General features: G+C 39.1%; 1 protein-coding gene across 5 annotated transcripts in view; it reads right to left on the bottom strand.

Moving 5' to 3' along the window:
• Positions 1–21,122, bottom strand: part of FMNL2 (formin like 2) — a 297,278-nt gene that overhangs the window by 112,068 nt on the left and 164,088 nt on the right. For all 5 annotated transcript variants that reach the window (XM_024579927.3, XM_024579929.3, XM_024579926.3 and 2 more), the window contains exon 2: positions 14,147–14,230. In XM_024579927.3, the coding sequence (XP_024435695.2) occupies positions 14,147–14,230 (84 nt within the window). The remainder of the gene's footprint in view (positions 1–14,146; positions 14,231–21,122) is intronic.

Genomic DNA, 21,122 nt, shown 5'->3' with positions numbered 1-21,122 from the left:
AGAGAAGTGTCAATTGGTTGCCTCCTTTTGCACACAGACCAGAGATCCTCACTGGGACCAGGGGTCGCACACACCCGTGCCCGGACCAAAGATACGCCTGCAACCTAGGCATATGCCCCAACCGGGAATCAAACCCTCAGCCCTTCAGTTACTGGACAATGCTCCAACCACTGAGCCACACTGGCCAGGGCTGAACATCTTAAATCTTGCTATCACATTTAAATAAGTCTGTTTCTAGGCACCATCATGAAAAATACCAAGATAAAAAAATTTTTTCTGTCATTTTATTCTACCATTCATCCAGAACACATTATGCAAGATGCTCTATAAAAAGCACAAAATGAAACAAATTCAATTCCAAAACATTAAATCTCATCTTTGAGACACAACAGACATTGCTGTAATACAAAGTAGAATATGATAAGAAACATATGTGATCCTCTGGAAGTTCAAAGAAAGGTAAGACTCTTTCCAACTGAGATGATCAAAGGAACTTCCCTGGAGAAAGTAGCTTTTGAATTGAGCTTTGAAGGACAGACAGCATATAGATATCCTGGGATGGTGTGAAGGGCAGGAGACAGAGGAGTTTTCCAGAGGTGGGGAACATGGGAACAAAAGTGGACAAGCATGGGCCTGTGCTAGGAACTTCAAGGGGTTTACCTGGGTCCCAGCAATAAACTTTATGAAAGGTAATGGCACAAAGGATCTAAATGGTAACTTGGAAATGACAATGGCAGACATCAAATAATAGGCTAATGCATAAGGCAGATAGTAGGGAGGCAATAAGGAGTTTTGAATAGTGAAAGAACATACGGGTAACTCTATACCTCTCCTTCTTCATTCCCAACTTTAAAAGTTCGTCATTTCTGCACTAGACTAGACTTGAAAATTCAGCATGTCAGATTCATTCCACAGCCATAGTTTCTTGGAGAGCCTTGAAGCATTCTTCAGCTCTGAATATGAAATCATTTTCCTAGTCCAAGAGGAGAGGACAACTTTCCAAGTGTTCCATTATAGCTCTCAGACTGAAAATAACTTTTGATGAGACTTTTCCAAATGATTTCCTTTATTTAGACTAGCAAAAGTTTCTTCCAGTTCAACAGGTCTGTCCTGATCATAACATCCTATAACTCATTCTCTAATAGGTAGTATTAACTGGACTTCTTTAATCCTATTCAGAGTTCATCATTTTCTGAATTTAAAAAAAAAGTGTTTTAATTGAATTTGTTGTTGACTTTGTAATGAAGGAGGTCATATCAATAAAGTTTATTATCTTAAGTTGTCTTAAGAAAGGGACCAACCATGACTCTGTTTGAGATGTAGCATCATTCAGTAATAATAGCAGTTATTGCTACTGAGGCTCTAAGAACTGGGTACAGTGATGGAAGGTCGGATTTATACTGAAAAACCCTTAAGATAATCATCAAACTCTTTGTTTTTTCCCTTTGAGAGCCAAAGCTTTCCGTTCTTTTAGACTGGCATTTCTTAAAATACTACCAAAGACCTGTGTATAAAGATTTTGAGGATGCAAAACCTGTCCTGACCAAGTCATCAAATATTCAAGAATCTGCATTTTCTTAAATTCCCCAAGGAGGTCTTCTATACACTAAAGCTTCTGATTGCACTTCCTACTTTGGATACCTGAATCCCTCTCTCTACTCAGTTTACAAAGGGAATATGCATATTCTTGGTAAGCAAATACTTAAAAATATTTTCAGTTATATTTAAAGATACAGACTTATATTATAAAATCACAGTTACAGACTATGCCTTCAGGAAATTTTTGCAAAATCTCTGGAGAATACGCTTCCTGTAAAAATGCAAGGGGCATAAACACATCTCATTGTTTCTTCATGTGAAAAATGAAAATATGAAACCTTCCCCCCATTTATTACAATTCCAGAAACATTACTTAAGGATGCCTTCCAAACAAGAATAACATACAGAAGATCTTTCAAGTCTCCTGAGCTAACCATGTATCATACAAACAAAACCTAGAGAAGGAAAAGAGAAAGAACCAAGTTCTGATCCTGATCAAGTCAAAAAAAAAAGACAGAATAAGCCTCAGATTTCTTAAAGAAACCATTAGATATTTCAAGATTTAGATAAAAACAAAATATTTTTCAATCACTTCAAAATTTGAAAGAATAGCACACTCTTATTGTAATGATTGCTTTTCTGACCATAATTACATTAACTAGATTATCTGAAACTTCATTTGCCGCAAATCAAACGATGTATAAATACATGGGTACCATTTTCAGAATTTCCACGAACTGAATGAACTGTAACATTTGTGAAGGGCATAATTTGTGTCAAGGAACCTTCAAAGTAGACAATATGGGAAGACACAGAGAAGGAGTATGCCTTCTACTAAAGTCAGTAACTGTCTAACACATGCAAAGAAAGCATCCCTGAGAAGACAAGGTTTGAAAATAGGGGTCAGTTATCAGATCTTAGTCATGCCCTTAGCACACGCTTACATTTATTTTAGGCATCCAGTTAAACACAAGAACCAAGCTCCGAATACTGAACTTCAACATTTATGGCTATTTACAGTACAGAAACCATTAAAGGTAGTGTTTAATGGTAGAACCTGCTTTTGAAAATGCAGTGATACAGCATAAACCAGCTTTCTCCATAAGGGGATAAATGAAGTGGTAGGAAAAAACAGTATTTTTCTGGGAACGAACCATTGGAAACTTTTATTTTAAAAAGATATCACTTAGCATAGCATTAAAAATCATGAAATACTCAGGAATAAATTTAACAAAATATGTGCAAGCCCTGCACCCTGGGAAACTTCAAAACACTCCTGTGAGATATTAAGGACCTAAATAAATAAAGATGCCATGTTCCTAGATCAGAAGAGCCAACACTTACGATGTCAGTTCTCCTGAAATTGATCTAACAAGTCGGTGCAACTTCAGTCACAATCCTGGAGGCTTTCTCTTAGAAATTGACAAGCTGATTCTAAAAATTATATAAAAATGCAGAAGAAAGTAGCAAAAATAATTTTGCAGAAGAACGAAGAGTATTCACACTACCTGATTTCAAGACAGTAATCAAAACAGTGCTGTACTGACAAAAAGAGAGAAATAAAGATCAGAGGAACAGAAGAGGCAGCACAAAAACAGGCCCGCACAGTTTGTTTTTTCAAAGACACTAAGGTAATTCACGGAAAAAGAACAGTCTATTCAACAAATGCCTGAAACAGCTGGATATACATATGGGGGGGTGCGGGGGGAATAGTGAATCTCCAGCCTTACTTCACCCCTGTGCCAAAATTAACTCAAAATAGACCAGACACTTTAAGAACCAAAACCATAAAACTTCAAGAAGAAATCATAGGAGAAAAATCTTTGTGACCTGACACTGGGCAAACATTTCTTAGGACACAAAATGCATGAAACACTTGAAAAATAAAACATGAACTAAATTAGACTTCATCAGAAAAATCTTTGTTCTTTCAAAGACCCTCCTCTATGAAAAGGCAAAACACAAAACAGGAGAAAATACGTGCAAAACGTAAGTCTGGAAAAGATGTGTGTCCAGAGTATATTTTCAACAATTTGTGCAGTTCACTTAGACAAACCACCAGCTTTTAAAAATAGGCGAAGATTTGAACAGATCCTTCAACAAAGAAGATTCACAAATGACAAACAAGCACATAAAAAGATATCCAACATCATTAGGGACATGCGAATTACTCCATCTTCACCGTTATTTCATGAGATTCACTTAATCCACCACCTTTTCCAACCTCCCCTTTTGAAAGGTCAGCATTTTGTTCTCTGAAGCATTGCAGTCACGGCACCTAGCACATCACTCTTCACCGTGTGTGCCCGGTAAGTCATTTCACTGACGAATGCACAATGAAAACAGCCAAAATCACATGGTAGTCCAGGTCATCCACTGGCAATTAAAAAAAAGAAGAAAAAAATTCCAAACCTTTATGGTACATTTTAGAACACAGAAAATTTCAGAAATCTTTAGTACCAACTCAACCACTTGCTGAATGACTTCCAAAATCCTGCTTCACTTTTCTATTTTGTGAAAGCTGAACAAAAACAGCCTCCCACAGAAAAGACTCTAAGTTAAATGCCCAAGGTTAAAACAATGTAAAGTAGTATTTGTATTACCTAGCAGAAATTCTTGGCTAAAACACCTTATTATTTCACTTAAGTTATTTTCTAAAAGATAGTGTCAAAGGTCTAGCCAATAAATTGGCTATATGATTTTTCATTTCCTATACCAGTGTTCCCAAGTTTACAAAAGATGCTCACACAATCAAGTTTATGTCAAACAACATAAGGCAATATAAGGGGATGGGTCACCTCTGCCAGCTTAGGAAGTTAAGTCAGACTGAGCCCTGGGCTTCTTGCTCTCACAGCACTTCTGACAGAGCATTTATATCAAGGTGACAAAAAGGATTAGTATTAAAAGAGATCATTCCCCCGTTTCTTTAGGTCACCTTCTTCCCTTTTTCTACTCCCCTCCCCCATCCCTATGGGACAGGCCAGCATCTTTTCTTTCCGCTATAAAAACTGGATGACAAAGGGAACCTCTGTAAGAGGGAAGGTGAACACCTGCTTCTGGGTTCAGACTCCTTTTGCCGTGACTCCAGAGATATCAAACACGAGAAAGTTTAACAAACAAGGCTGGCATCTGCTTCTCCAGGCATTTAGAATCAAGGAATCAGAGAGCTACATGAGTCTTAATGGAAGGGAAACTTGGCTTTCAGGAAGGAAACTGAAAGAAACTCGCCTTCTTTTTAACAGCAACTAATGCAATACTTTTACTCAGATTTGGAGACTTCAAGGAAAGGAAGACTGTCTCTTTAAAATCTCAAGCCAGAAGATAACCCAGAGACAAAATTTTGGGTTAAGTTTGGCAAAAATACGTGTCCTGTAGCCACTTCATGCCTGCGCACTGCTGGAACTCAGGACAAAGCGGTACTAGCAACCACTTAGAGTCTCTTCCCCCTTCGCGCTGAGTTTTGGGGAAACTCAGATCCATATCATCTCACCACACTCTTTGCTTTCCCTTGCCTATGCAACTAAGTCCTTATTCAGTAAGTAACTGAATGAACACTGAAGTAAAAGCACGATGTAATACTGAATACAACCTAAAACAAATGAAACTATCGAAACTGGTAACCAGGGCAGAGACTAGCTCTTACTAAACATTTTCTTCTCTTTGTGCGTGTTCAACCAGCCTACGTTTCTCATCCTCCTTTGCAGTCTAGCCAATGCAATAAGACTGCTGCTGATGCACACCACTTCAAAGCCGGGCCCAGAACACTCTCCAGGTGTGCGCCTGCATGTCCTTTCTTCCTTTGACTAGAGCCAACCCCCTGAGCAGGCTGAAGCTGTATGTTGAAAACAGCCTCTCCTGGGTCCCTGATTAAGTCCTCAGAATTTAACCCCCAATGGTCAACAATACTAACCTGGCCTGTTATGTGAACGACAAGCTTATCATGTAAATCATTATGCATCTTGGAACCCCTAAAGGCATCCACCTAACCTCCCAACAAGTGAAAGTGACTATATTTAGGAAAAGGGTCTTTGCAGATGTAATGAAGTTAAGGATCTTTAGCTAAAATCATCCCAGACTATCCACATGGGCCCTAATACAATAAGTGACCTTATAAAAGACAGAAAAAACAGACATGGGAAGAAGAGGGAAAGGCCTATGAAGATAGAGGTGAGACTGGGGTTATACAGACACATGCCAAGCAATGCCTAGAGCAGCCACCAGCAGCTAGAAGAGGCAAGGAAAGACTCTCCCCTACAGCCTCACCAAGAAACACGGCCCAGCCAGCCACTTATTTCTGGCCTCCTGGCCTCCAGGACTATCAGAATACTTTGCTGCTTTAAGCCACATATTTGTGATGTCTTGGCAGCCCTAAGAAACTAATACAGTATTTATTTGTTATTCTGTTGTTACTCTACCTTATACTGTAAATTAATAACAGAAAATGTATCTACATATATCTAGTGACTAGATCACAGAATTTAGTACATTTTCAATAGGATGTATTCTGGAGACACAAATGTACAAAAAAGTATTATTCACTAACTAATTTTAGTTATTAATGTTTTCATTCATAAAGGCATTGGTATCTTTGAAATTTTTTATATTATAGGAAAAATAAATAATAATTACATTTATGTTAGGAATAAAACATTTCAATGTAAAAGAAAAGTGATAATTATACAATCAAAAATTAAGTAAATTTGTATTAAAAATTGATTTAGAAATATCAATATAAAACCAATTTTTGGACATACATTTTCGAGGTCTAGATATTTAAACTGTATTTGTAAGCATTTGTAAGCAAATGCTCCCAGCAGCTGTGATGGCCTCTAGCACTCACATCCTCATGCCAATGCCACCCCCACTAAAAGGAATAGGTCTGGGGCAAGGGAAGTTCAAGTTAAGCCTAAGAAATAAGTTTTGCATCATAAAACAAGCTCTCAAGGATAATAGAGTCATGCCAAAAGGGCATGGGAGCCAGCATAAAGGGTTACCGTATGTCAAAACATCGAAAATGTGAGTCTCAAAAATAATACGATTGATTGAAACACACTGATTCTGAAAATGCCATGAGTTCACAAGGATACTCACAAAAGGAAGCCAGAGAAAACTCATTTACCACCTTTTGAGGGATGTATTAAACTAAACTCTTATTGTGAAAACTTAATTGAAAGAAAGAATTCCAGGAATAATTCCATACTCCACAGTAAAACAAGACCCAGTTGAAAACTCTAGTTGCCGGCTTAATGTAGGAGGAAAACGTGACTGTAAAATCACCTTTGTGCAGCTCCTCATGCAACTGATTCGGCAAAGGACTCTCCATTGGTCTGAAACCCACCAGGTCCAAGGCTACCAGGTAACTAGATGTATATATGGTGCCAAACTCACATTCCACAGTTTCTTTCAGCTCAAGGAGGAAAACGTAACTATACAATGGTGGGGTCAGGTAGTGACCAGATCCACGGACCAATATTTTCTATCGGTGAGACATTAGACAGTATTCATCTCCTACGATACCCTAGACATAGCACCAACCTACTGTCTCTTCACATCTAAATTCTGGCTAACGGGAAATTCAAGAGCTCAGACACCTGTCGAAAACATTCAGGTAAATGCACAAAATAAAACGTTCTACAAGGCACCTTCTTCACTGTATGAGCATCATGAATGAAAGTCTGTTCTGGATTCAAACAGACCTAATGAACGTACAGCCAGATGCAACTGGTGCTAGACTGGATTCTCATTTGAACAAATCACACAGGAAGAACGTTACGGAAAACTGGAAAATAGGAACTGGGCAATAAACAATATTAAAGAATTATGTATTTTAATTGCAATTATTTTATTTAGACATGAGAAAGTTCTCATTTTTATAAAATGCAAACTGAATTTTTTTAAAGATAAACTAAAAGACAAAACATCAAATAAAAAATCTGAAATCCAAAAGAAGAATTACATAGAGGGAAAATACCCAGTATCAAAATGATAAAATAAAGTCCTGGCTGCTGTGGCTCAATGGACAGAGCACCAGCCTGCAAACCAAAGGGTTGCTGGTTGTATTTCTCAGTCAAGGCACATGCCTGGGTTGCAGGCCAGGTCCCCAGCTGGGGGCACATGAGAGGCAACCACACATTAACATTTCTCTCCCTGTCTTTCTCCCTCCCTTTCTCTAAAAATAAGTAAATGAAATATTTTTTTAATGATAAAATAAAAACACAAAAGGTTTGCAAGATAGAATTTCCAAAGAATTAAACAGATCTCAAAAGCCTCATAATGATTTAAAAATAGATAGCATTCCAACATACCACAGAATTATGGAAATACAGTAAAAATGTAAACAATTTAACATCAAACAATATTAAATATAGTAAAAATATCAGCTAGCCAGAGGACTGAATAAGGGGGAGGGGGAAGGGTGATGGCTGTCTGGTAGCCCGACAGCTGGTAAAGCAGGAATGAAGTGACTGCAGCTAAATGTAGAATCAAAGCCTGGACTTGAGGATAGGGGCTGAAGGCAGGTTAAGTCCAGGGTCTGGGAGCCAGGGGAGAGGCGGGCAGAGGGCATCACTATTGCTGCATTACTATCTTTTCCTCAATTTCTTCCCCAGTCTATGCCATCCATCTGCTTGCTCAAATAATTAACATGGTAGCCACTACCCCCTGCCACGCCGGGGGTGATGCTCCGAGGACAAGCCCTCAGTACTGAGAATCTGATGGTCCACTGGAAATAATGTATCAGTGTTCAGTAATATTTGCTTACCTGGCAGGGAGTTCCAACTAGCTCAGAAAAACATGAACATTTTAAAAAATCAGCAATATGTTAGTTAGCTCTTTAATTTTTTAGGAAATTTTATTCCAGTGGCAAATTGGCTTCACTACTGATACAAGTTAGTCAATAAGTAACTTTCTTGTCTTTTGAAAGAAATAGTATCAGGAAATGTAAGTGAAGAGTTTAAAAAATAATTACATCCGTAATAACTAAACACATTCAAACGGTATGGGTGAGCTGTGTTGAACAAGGCAAGAGCAAGTCTCACTGTGACAAAGTCTCACCTTGGTGTGGTGCAATAGCTTCGCGCTACCAGCCTGGCTGGGCACTGGCAGAGTGGCAGCAGGGGCCTTCCCCTTCCCTGATCGGGACCTATGCCAAGCCTTGAGGGTTGAAAGTGAATCTCCCTGAAGTGTTTAATACGGGAAGCTGAGTCAAGGTACATATGATTTCCTGCCACCTCCTCACTCTCACCTTGTTTTGTTTTGGTTTTGATCTCCTTCTCCCATATAATTCCATGTAAGTCAAGGAAAGGGGAGACCCTAGCTCTCAGGAAGGCTACAGTGCAAAATAATAGCCAGCCATTAGGAGGCAAGATAGAGTCATCCTAAACCACCCCCCAAAAATCAGTGCCTGCAAAGCCACAGGGAAGCTTTGTAATCCAGCTCCGGTGTGGCACCACTAATATTTCACGACTGCACCTTACATTCATGCAGTCTAAATCCATAGGCATCTACCATCGAAAATGTCCTGAATTTGTGACTAACCACTTCCACTTCATCATTCAGCGGACAAACAGTTACGAACCAATCCCCCCTAAGTTCAAACCAGTAACACCGAGAAATCACAGGATGAAGCCTCTGTGATAGCCACTCACCTTCCGCAGTTTGTTTCAGTGGGTCATTTCCAGGTGCCTGTGTAACAGGAAGTACTGGACTTTGGAAATAGGTGTTCTCATCTCACTCATTAGCCAGGAGGGCACGGTACTGCTGACCTACTCATGCTCTTGAACCTCAGTTTCATCACCAACAAATCAAGGGAATGAGTGAACAGGTAGGAAAGGCAAAAGGACTTACACTTTTCTTCATAGGCTCCTAATACAGTTTTTCTTTTTGACAAGCATGCATTAACTTTTGAAGTAGAAAAATAAAGAATGGCTTGAAATAAATGGTCTCTAACAACCATACCTGATACAATGATATGAAAATTCATCTAAGATCTCTAAAACTCCCTAAATGCAGCTTGTACCCTAAACTGATGGGAAACAGTCAAGACCCCAAAGCCAAACAGAGCAGCACAGGGCCTGTGCTTGAGACCGAAGTAAGAGCAAGGGGCATCCTCTGTCTACACGGGTACTAAGAGCAAGGAAGGAGCTCCATTATTGCTATGCAGCTGAGGGTGTTTATTTGTGATTGCCAAAGGAACTTAACATTTCCAGCCTTTTTAACCTCACACTACCCCCTCCTGCTGTTATTAAATGTGCCTCGGTGTCCTCAGAGTTCTTGAATTAATGTCCTCATGGGAACTCATTCCCCTTACTACAGCACAGAAATACATTCTTGGGGATGCACCTCACACCACCCACAATCCAACAGGAAAGCCTCACTTTCTGAGGTGCCCGTGGCCCCATTTGGATCAGAGTGAAACAGCTCTTCCTTGTTACTTTAACTTAGGAGGCTCACAAGCAGCTCAGGTCACCTTTATATTTATGCGCCAATCTGGAAAAGGACAGAGGAACAGAAAAGGACAGAGGAACACTGCTGGAATACTCTTACTATAGAAAGCTCTTTGGAATTTAATCTCTTAAAAATCATTTGCTCCCTAGAATTAGCCAAACAACTCTGTTTTCAGTTCACCATGGGTGGGTGAAGACAGAGCTTCATTGCACCAATACTAGTATAGACTCCTTCATACCTACACCAGGCACCTTTCCCTCTTATCACAAGCTAAGTACCAACAGGCAGAAGAAGACGAAAGGAATAAAGAAAGAGGAAACCACTGCTTCTTCTACCTCCCTTCTTCTCCCTTCTGTCTTCCCTTCCTTCTCCACTGTCTGCCAGATACATCATTTAGCTGTTCTTTCTTTCAGTCAGCACACTTTCAATTAAGCACCTATTTTGTTTCAGGCAATAAGCCAAGTGTTGAAGGTACATGCACAGGTAACTCACTCCTGGTGGGGGAGACATTGATATACTCGCAGAACAAAGAGCGAGACTAGTGCAACCACAGGCGAGTATGAAAAAGGTGATGAATGGTATTAAATTCAGTTGACTTTCCTAAACTGAATCAGGACAGAGCATTTCATATTAACCCTCCATGTTTGCCTCCAATTCTTAAATAATTTAAGGATTTCAGTATTACCTACATTTCGTAGAGGAGGAAAAAATAGATCATTAAGTGGCAAATATCTTTATTTTTAAATCCTATATTACAAATTTTCAAACATACACAAAGTTGTGAGTATACCATAACACACACAAACATACCCCACCACCATCCCTTTTGTCTTTTCTTTTCATGAAACATTTTAGAGCAAACCCATCATATCATTTCACCCTTACATTAGTATACACTTCTCAAAAAATAAGAACAGATTGTTATATAATCACAATGCCAAACCAACAAAGTCAACAATAATTTCTTAAAATTATCTAATAATTTCCTTGGACTCACAAATCAAATATGGCCAATTTTCTCAAAAAGTCTTTTCATAGTTTGCTCAGATTAGGATCCAAAGAAGATCCACACAAATACTTATTTCTTTTAAGTTCCTCTCCTCCCCCCTTTCCCCCATCTCTGGTTGTTGCAGAGGCAAATATCTTGTTTACTGAGATGTAATTCCCATTATCAGTCACTCATTCCCCCCTGCCAGTCTATGGCAACCATTAATCTACTATCTGTCTCTGAGAATTTTTCTTCTGGACATTTCATATAAATGGAGTCATAAAAGCAAATGTATTTTGAGCATCCCTCAGGTTATGTAACATAGAGAAATATAGGTTAGGTACTAAATACACACACACACACCGTGTGCATGCCATATATGTGTCATGTGTGTTTGTCATGTATGTGTCATATATGTGAGCATGACCTATGTAGGATGAACATTCAGTTAAATAAACGCCAATACATAATATCTGCCATATAAACAATATGCGAGGCATGCTTTAAGCTAATGGATTTTATCTTTTCCCTCAGAAACATACACAGTGGAAATTACATTCATGTGGGTGACGCACCAGTAAGTTACCTGTGTGTGACTGTGAGTCCAGTCTTCTGGCCACAATCTTCACAATGACAAATGAGCGCCCACCACAGTGGTAATGCAGGTGCATGAGGCTCCATGCCTGTGCTAGACTCCCTGGCTTCTCTCCCGCTCAGGAGAGAATGCCAGAATGCAAGTCAGAGAACTAGAGATAACCTGTATTTTTTTAATTTTTGCATATCATTCACACACTTGAGTGCTTGGTGAAAAAGGGAGCAGAAGGTACAATTTGAGGGAGCAGACCCCAGAATGTGCGTATTCTCTAGAATCTGACCGCCTATGTCTCATTATCACTAAATGACCTTCAGCAATAATGCAACCTCTAGTCTCAGTTTTACCCATATGACAAATGGAGATACACATTAAATATCTTACTGGTATGCTTTGAAAGTTAAACACAAAGCTCTTAGAAAGAAAATCTGCTTACTAAATGCTGGCTACTGGCAATAATAATAATTATTATTACTTCACTATAACTAACAAATCCCCAACGACACCTCAGAACTGATGCAGCCACTTCAGCTTGGAGCTCTCAGCCTGAGTTAAAGTGACTGCCAGAAAGGAACAGATGAAGCAGCTAAATTCTCCATGTTCTGGCATATTAACATTTAAGGCAATAACAACCTGAACTTTGAAGAGCTGAAAAATCAGACAAATAGAGATTAACTAATTTGCTCCTCTCGGAGCCTCAGGCTGCCCTACACTCCTCATCCACCCAATGGAGCTACTTTTGGTCTGAGAGAAGAGTCCAGCTGTTAGAAATCTTCCATCGTCAGCAGTCTTCCCCTTCTGGCATATTGGAGATACAAACAATTAATAATTCATTAAAGCCAGAAAGGAGCAGGGCAGACTGAGTTGGCAATGACTACGGTGCCCCGTGAGGAAGGAAGGAGGGTTCAGCCCTTCCTCACAGCACTAACTTACGGTCTCGGAGGCTGCCTCCCCCTCCCCTACCGTAACCTGTGGTACTGTAGTTTGTCATCCCCTTGGACTTCCCTCACTTGTGTGATTACCTTTCCTTTATATTAATTATCCTGTTATGTTTGTTAGCTGTCATAAAATCATTTTCCCTCGCAATAATGGGTTTAGATAATACTCATTAAAAATTAAGTCTCAAGAAAGGAGATTTTTAAGTGTCAGTAAAATTGCATTCTTTTCAATCACGGTCACATGAGCGGTATGCTTCCCCTTCAGTTTCTATGCATTTCTGGTGCTCTAATATAGCATGGAAAAGCGAGGAGGATTTTTACCATCATCCCATTACTGTTTTAGTTTAGGGGCTTAGGTCAAACAACACACAACGTGTGCTCAGAAATGCCCCATGAACTGCGGACAGCTACTTCTTAGGAAGCTTGGAAAACCCCTTAGGAAAACCCTCTCTCCCCACCTGACACATTATATCCCCACAACAGAGCCCCAAGGGAGCTCTATCAGGAGGAATTGCAACACTCCCTAAAATTTTCAGGGTGGCATGAAGGAAGTACACAAACACCCTGAAACTCAAAGTGAAAAAGCTAATAATACATACCTTATACACAGCCTAGTCCTTACCTTCAGAGAGTGACTTTTCTGAGTTTTAAAACAACTAGCCTGTACGTAGTCCTGGAATAAAGTTCCCCCCAAATCACTAGCAATGACCATGGAATACTACATAACATTTCAAAGAATAAGGTAGAGATGTATAAACTGAGAAATGTATCAAGATGCAGAAGAGTGTGTGTGTGTGTGTGTGTGTGTTTATATACTTGTTTGTTTGTCTTTTACAGATTTTACTTATTTACTTAGAGAGAGGGGAGGGTAGGAAGAAAGAGAGAGAAACATCGATATGAGAGAGAAGCATCAATTGGTTGCCTCTTGCACATGCCCCATCTGGGACCTGGCCCACAACCCAGGCATGTGCCCTGACCGGGATTCGAACATGAGACCCTTTTGTCTTGTGGGACAATGCCCAACTAACTGAATCAGACAGCCAGGGCTACTTGTTTGTTTTTAAATAACAAAAGCTGAAAGGAAACGTCAAAGTCTTACCCGTGGAACTCTAAGGTGTACAACTGAAAGAGTAGAAATAAAATGAAGAATTCTGCTTTTCATTTTATATCCCTCTGAAGAGTCTGCATTTGTTATGAGATAATGATAAAATAAAAAGAATTGATAAAAACTGAAGTAATTTTTTAGCAGCCTAAACAATGTCTCTTTATAAACAATTCACCTTCTAACATGACTACACATCAATACACATGAATGGGAGAGCCAACTAAATTAAAGGGCATGCACTGCTCAAGCAGCAGGAACTGCTATGTAAGGCAAACCAAAACACAGACCATCTGAATGTGGTTTGCCCACTTGACTGCATCTCCCAGAGAGCTAATACAAAAAGTTTGAAAATAAAGGAGAGAATCAAAATCATGCAGGAGTAAAAGTAATTTTCTACCTTTTGCTTTGAGCCTAAGAAACAGGAAGGCAGAGAGTCACAAAACAGAAATCCACACATCTCCTGAAAAAAAAGTCTAATACATTTAGGGAGGAAATCTCTTCTTTCACTATTTCTTGATAAAAGCATCACTGTTTCTTACCTGATCACAAATCAGTTCCCACTTTTTCTCATTGTCATACTGCCTCAGTAACCTGGCTTTGTCAGGGGGTAGGTTCATAGCATTCTGGAAAAAAAAAAAGAAAGGAAGAGTTATGTCATATTCCCCAACAGGCTGCACATGACTAACTCTTGGCAGACCAAAGAATATTACTGTGGTTCTTTTACAACTTCTTCTCAATTTCTAGCATCTGATTAAAGAGAAACACACTGAAGAAGTCATTTAAACATCAAATCAGTTTAATGGGAGGGCAGAGACTCTGGAGTCCTGTGCTAGCACATCGAGGTAGTCTGCTTCGAACTACAGACTTGCATTTAATAGTGGGCTCTCATTCTTCTCCGCAAAAGGTCAGAAATTGTTGAGAAGGCATTGCCCCGACTTCTTTTTAAAGCACTGCAGCCCACCAGACACAGAAAACACCAAAAGGAAATTCAATGACCAAAACCACTGATAGATAATGTCAACTTTTACTCATTCTGAGACACACCTATGAGTAAAAGAGCAGGTTGTTGTTGCTGTTTTAATGAAAACACCACAACTGGTTTTCTGTCATCTCTGTAAGATGACAGCATATGCTAACATTACGCTGGATATACGTTAACATTAATGACCTCTATTCTTAGTTTAGCCATATTAGTTTATGAAGTTGAACTTGCAGTGAGAAATTGCTCATGAGTTAAAAGAAATGTATAGACATCAATTCTCATATAGCCCCTCCTTTGTCCATACATCACACCTTCGGCAGTGTTGACCATGGATTTTCTCCAGTACGTTCACATTATGTCTAATGTCCCAAATAACCAATCATACACATTTTCAAGATACTTGGCTTGGGTTTCAGGTGAGATCTTTAGCTACAGAACATGGCAGAGTGAGAGAGTCCCAGAAAGAAGTCAGATGTGTTCCCTTGGCCTCCCTAAATTTCCCACGCTCTAAACAACTGAGCGAAGTGGTCAGTGTCTCACATCTGTTCCCCATCCTGTCTGTCCCCGTCTCCACGCCCTAGATCAGCGATTTTTGACCTTTTTCATCTCATGCCACACAGAAACTAATCACTAAAATTCTGTCACATACAAGAAAAACACACTATTTGCCAATTTGACAAAAAATATAGGTATAATTTTGATTCATGCACACCAGATGGGTATTGTTGTGTTGGCTATTGTCACTTTTTTATTTGACAAGGAGGGTGTCCAAACTTTTGGTGTCTCTGGGCCACACTAGAAGAAGAGTTGTCTTGGGCCACACATTAATTAAATACATGCAACATAATCACAAAAAAATTGCATAATGTTTTAAGTAAATTTACGATTTTGTGTTGGGCCACACTCACAGCCATCTTGGGCTGCATTTGGCCCGTGGGCCGCAGTTTGGACACCCCCGAAAGGGGAAAAGAGGTCAGTGCCCCTGACTAAATAGATTTTTTAATTCTTGCAGCACAACAGTTGAAAATTGCTGCTGTATACCATACCTATCCCATAATAAACAATACAGCACCTTGCCTGCATCAATATTCCAGTAGACAAATAGGCTTTGAGCTTTTAATGCTCAAGCCCCTAGCTCTCTCCAGAGAGAGAAACAATTCCCCTTGCCATGGTAGTGTCCCATGTCATCCAGTGAGACAAATTTAACAGAGGAAAGGGTCCGTGAGTTATTCTGACTTAACAGAGGCAGAGAATTAACCTTTAATGATTTTGGCAGATGTAACACAAGCACTTTCCCTTAAACACAATCTAGCATCCAGATTGAAATGCCTGAGTAGGTGGTAGATATACACCACTTACTAATTTGAATCTAACCCATTTGAATCTAACCCATTAAACTGTCTTCAGAATATTAAAATTTTAAATTACCCCCCAAGCTGACAACATAATTAGAAGAGCTTTGGCCTCCAGAGTTTTCAATGGTACTGCCAAGGTTTCCCCATAGAAACACTAAAACGGGAAAAATATTTTCCTATGGCCCATCTCCACAGCATATCTACTTGAACTGAAATGAAAAATATCTACTTGTGTTTGTTATTTGAATCTTACAATGTTTAAAAAAAAACACTCCTGGAACAAAGTAAAGGAAGATTCTGTGAGTTTCTTTCTGAGAGAGCCAATGTTATTGGCTATTAACTAACCAATCCATCATTGTTTATTTGCGCCCTAGAGATGAATTACTTCCTCTTAAACTGATTTTGACCTCATGTGAGTGCCCCTGGGTACCATTATGCATCAAATAAGAACAATAAGTTTACGAGGTAAGTTAAATGACTTTTTCTCGGAGTCCTTATTAATCTCTAGCGATATAAAGCAGATAAGTAAAAGAATGCCTGAATTACAAGGTGCCAAACACTATATGAGGTACTTTGCATACATGATCTCATGGAACCTTCATAACAAGCCCATGGGATAAATGTAATTTTCCGCATTTTATACATGGGGAAACACACCTGGGAGAACTTGGCCAACTTGCTCAAGATTAGACAGTTTTACAGGAGCAAAAATAAGATCTCTTTCTGCTGCAGAAGGGTTTTCAGGAACACATGTTAAAGGACACATGGACAAAACCAAACGGGAGTAGGCTTACGGGGGAAGTGGGGATGGCTGGGGTTGGGGGGAGTGGTGGAGGGGAAATGGAGACAACTGTACTTGAACAAGAATTTAAAAAATGTGAAAAAAGTTAACAAACAATAGAAACAGACTTATAGAGGACAGACTGACAACTGTCAGAGGGGCAGGGGTTAGGGGACTGGGTGAAAAAAGTAAAGGGATTAAGCAAAAAAAAATAAAAACAAAACACCTCATATATACAAAAAAGAAAATAGGATCTCAACTTAGTCTCTTAGATTCCCAACAACAAACACTGAAAAGGCCACCAAGCTTTTTTCTTTTTTTTTTTTTTTTTTTGGTGCAAGGCAAAATAGCAAGTAACTGACTTTCTGTTAGTCTCTACTTGACACTCACACAAAAGCAGTGTACAAACCCCACTATAGGAATTAGACACAGGTCCTGTAGTTACTGGAGAAAGCCAAGATGCTCCTTTCTAGATCTATTTTACTTTAATGAAAGTCTTTCATTCAACAAATATTTATGAAGCACTGCCCTCGTACAAGCACTGTGCTACACAGCACAGTGGGGAACTACACAGATATGGTCTCGGTGGAGCATATTATGATGGGGAGATAGAGATGAAACAAACTAATCTTAAATAATAAATCTCAGATAAGTTTTGATAAAAATTATCAGAGGGCAACTTTAGATTGGACAATGTGGAAGACCTCTCAGGAAAGAGTAACAAGATGAGCCTAAAATTGAGAAGTGAGCCAGGTGAAGCGTGGACAACAGCACTCTGGGCAAAAAAAAACACAGAAAAGATGCTATGACAGGAAACAGCTGAACACTTCAAAGAGCTGAAAGAGAGTAAGCATAGCTGGAGAGAAAATGAAAGGGAAGGAATGGGGAAAATAGAAAGCTGGAGAGGTAGGTCAAGGCTATGCCATGCCCAGCCACATAGGCCAGGATAAATCCTTTTTATTTTATCTAAAGTGCAATGGGAAGCCATAGAAGGCTTGTAAGCATGAGATGACACAAGCATGAGATGTAAAACAAGTAATGTTTTACAAAATCACTGTAGATGCCACGTGGAGACCTGATTAGAAACAGCAGAAGTAGAAGGAGGGAGGCCAGGGTAGCACTTCAAATGAATGATGATGGCTTAGACAAGGCTGATGGCACATCAAATGAAGTAGGGTAGATGGACGTCAGAATATTAAGTGAAATTGACTGGTTAGACTTAAGAGCTGAGGAAGGGTGTCAAGAATTAACACCTTGCTTCTACCTTGAGTTACTAGGTAAATGGTGATCCATTTAGTGAGAGCGATGTAACTGCAAAAGAAGGCACAGATCTAGAGCAGGTGGTGAAGAATAACACAAAGAGCCCGGTTTAGGTCTGAGATAGCTGTGAGACACCCAGGAGAACAATCAAGTGTAGATACACAATTCCAGAAGTCAAAAGAAAGGGGCATATCATATCCTTCTGAATAAGAAGTCTTAAGAAATCTATGGGCACCATGACTAGTTCTTGTTGGGAAAAATAAAAAGACTGCTCAACATCAGTACACCAAAACTAACACTGCACTTGGTAATCATTCATCTAAAATAACCCCTCCACGATCAACCCTCTGAACTGTTCAGGCATACACTGCACAGCTTAGCAGTTCTACAGGGACCTCAGGGAAGCAGCTCTATTTAAAAATCAGACACTTAAGACTATACTTTCAGGGATCATTTCTATAGTTCGTTAAAAATCAGACACCCTACAGAGGCCTGCTAAAGTTCAGGGATGTTGTGATTAGTAGGTAATAATTGTCCTTAAACTTTTTTAGAGTGAACTCATTCCTTTAGTGCTGCATAGGATGGGACTCTGGAGTCCCAGCTAAATGTTTGTGCGGGTAATTCGTAAGAGTCCAAGCTATTTTCTGAGAACATTGGCTGTACCTCTAGTCCCTCTGAAGTATAAAAATAAACTGCTTACCCCGGCCAGGTAGCTCAATCGGTTACAGCATCATCCGAATATGCCAAGCTTGTGAGTTCAATCCCCAGTCAGCGCACATACAAGAATCAATCAATTAATGCAGAAATAAGTGGAACAACGAATTGATGTTTCTATCTCTAATTCCCTTCCTCTTTCTCTCTAAAAAAAATCAATTTAAAAATTAATATTAAAATATGATAAATAAATAGCTCTTCTATTTGGCTGAAAATGTAAATCAGCTTCCAAGTTTTCTAACAGTGACAACTCTACCTCACCCGCACTTTGTGATATCTGTAACACAGGGTTCTCTTTTCCTTCCTTTTATCCATCAATCCGTCCAACACTTACTGGGATTTGACCGTGTGGCGGAATATCTGAAGCCACAGGAGGGAATTTAATCATGAAGTAGCTGCATTCAAGTACATGCCAAAAGTCCACTGAAGACATGCTATTTGAGCTGAGAGGTCTAGTGGATGTTAATTATCTATGTCTAGATTGTACCTGTCTAGATTGTAAAATAAATTAGACCACCTAAGGGCATTCTCTCTGTAAGGAACATCCCTTACTTCCTTTCAACCTGGCACACTTTTAAGAATCAACTCAAATGTCATTGATCATTGGAATTTTCCCCCAACTACTCCAATGGCACCATATACGTCTCCATTATAGAAATTTGCACACTGGACCCTAATAATCTGTTTGCCTATCCAAATTCCCCACTCAACTAAGTACTTCAAGGACAACTTCTTTGTCAATCCCCAATGTCTGGCATAGCATGTGGCAAACAATAGGCACTATGCAAGTCATCTGAAAACCAAACTAACTGTCATACTCTGCAGCCTAAAAATAACTTCGTTGATTCAGCATTTATGTTTCAGGTATTAACAAAATCTATACACCCAAAGAGTGTTTGTTTCTTAGAAAACTTTAGTCAGTGATAATGACTGTTACTCACTAGTAATTATCCCCTTCCAAATACAAATTCATAAGAGAAAACCTTCAAGTTCACTTCTAACAACATCTCTCTCAAGAAAAATGATGTTAGAATCTTTTATAAATAATAAACAATGGAAACCGAATTTTGTTTTGGTTGCCAGTAAATTCAAATTGGTATCAATTATAACAATTAATTTACCTAAAGTGGTAGTTACATTTATAGTCTATATTCTGGTTTATTCTTAACTGTACTATTTTACGTTGTTTTGAAATTTCCTTCTCAGAACCTTTGAAAATATTAGGTAAACAACAATGAAATATCCAAATTTCTGGGTACTTCATAGAGAAATTAATTATGATTAAAAGATTCTATGATAGTCTATACAGATTAATTACCATATATAAACTAGAGCCAAATAAAGGTACCTAATCCATATAGAACCAAATAAACCCCTGTCCTAGGAATAGTTTTCCGGTAACAACTCTTGTCCTAGGTCCATGGGAACAGTGAAAACTTGTAAAACCTCCTTCTTTGGTCCTGATATGCTGAAGGCTCATGTCAAGAGACGCACAGTGACACGCAGACTCACAGCAGTGCAAGTGAATCTCACCCCAACACCTTACGCAATAGAGCTCCTTTGTTCTCGTAATCTCTAAACTAAAACTTCCAAATATTAAGTCACCAGATTCAACAACAGAAACTCTCCTGTTACATAATCACCTGCACAGAAAGGAGGAGGGACATACACTTCACAAGCAGTGTTGCTTGTGGAGGCAGGGAAAAGTTCATCACAGGAGAAATGTTCAATCTTTTAGTTCTTGAATGATAAAAGAGCCATTCCTTTTTTTTAAATGTATACGAAAAATATATAAAATATATAAAGTTTGCCCTTTTAACCATGTTTAAGTGTACACTGTGTTAACTATATTCATAAGTGTTGTATAACATATCTCTAGAATGCTTTTATCTTGCAAAACTGAAACTCTACCCAAATAGCTCCTCATTTCTCCCTCCTGGGAGCCATGACTTTTTGCTACCAAAAAAACAAAAAATGGAAAGTGATGGTTGCAACTGGATGCTTGGGCAGCACAGAAAGGAATGGGATCTAATGAGGGAGCACGGGACAGGGATTTACTAGTTGAGCTCTGGAGTTGTACTGGCTGGATTCCAACCCTGATCTAACAATTATTATTGGTGCTCTTGGGCCACACAACTTGGATCAAAAACAAACTAAAATGAACAGACAGTCTAGAGTTTAAGATACATTTTAAAATTGAAGTTCAGAATCAAAACTAAGTGTCAAAAAGAAGATGTAGCATTCACTAATGGTCTGATAGGTCTCAGGCACGTAGGTTCTCTGCACACATTATCCAACTTATTCTGCTTTAAATCCTGACAAGTAGGTATCACCGTCTCCACTTAACAGAGAAGAAAACTGAATGACAAGGAGGTAAGTGACTCCTCCATGCATGAGATAGGTGGCAAAACCACAACTTAAAA

The sequence above is a fragment of the Desmodus rotundus genome, chromosome 2, assembly GCF_022682495.2.
Source record: "Desmodus rotundus isolate HL8 chromosome 2, HLdesRot8A.1, whole genome shotgun sequence".
In the NCBI taxonomy this organism is placed as follows: domain Eukaryota; kingdom Metazoa; phylum Chordata; class Mammalia; order Chiroptera; family Phyllostomidae; genus Desmodus; species Desmodus rotundus.
This window is presented reverse-complemented; position numbering and strand designations above follow the sequence as displayed.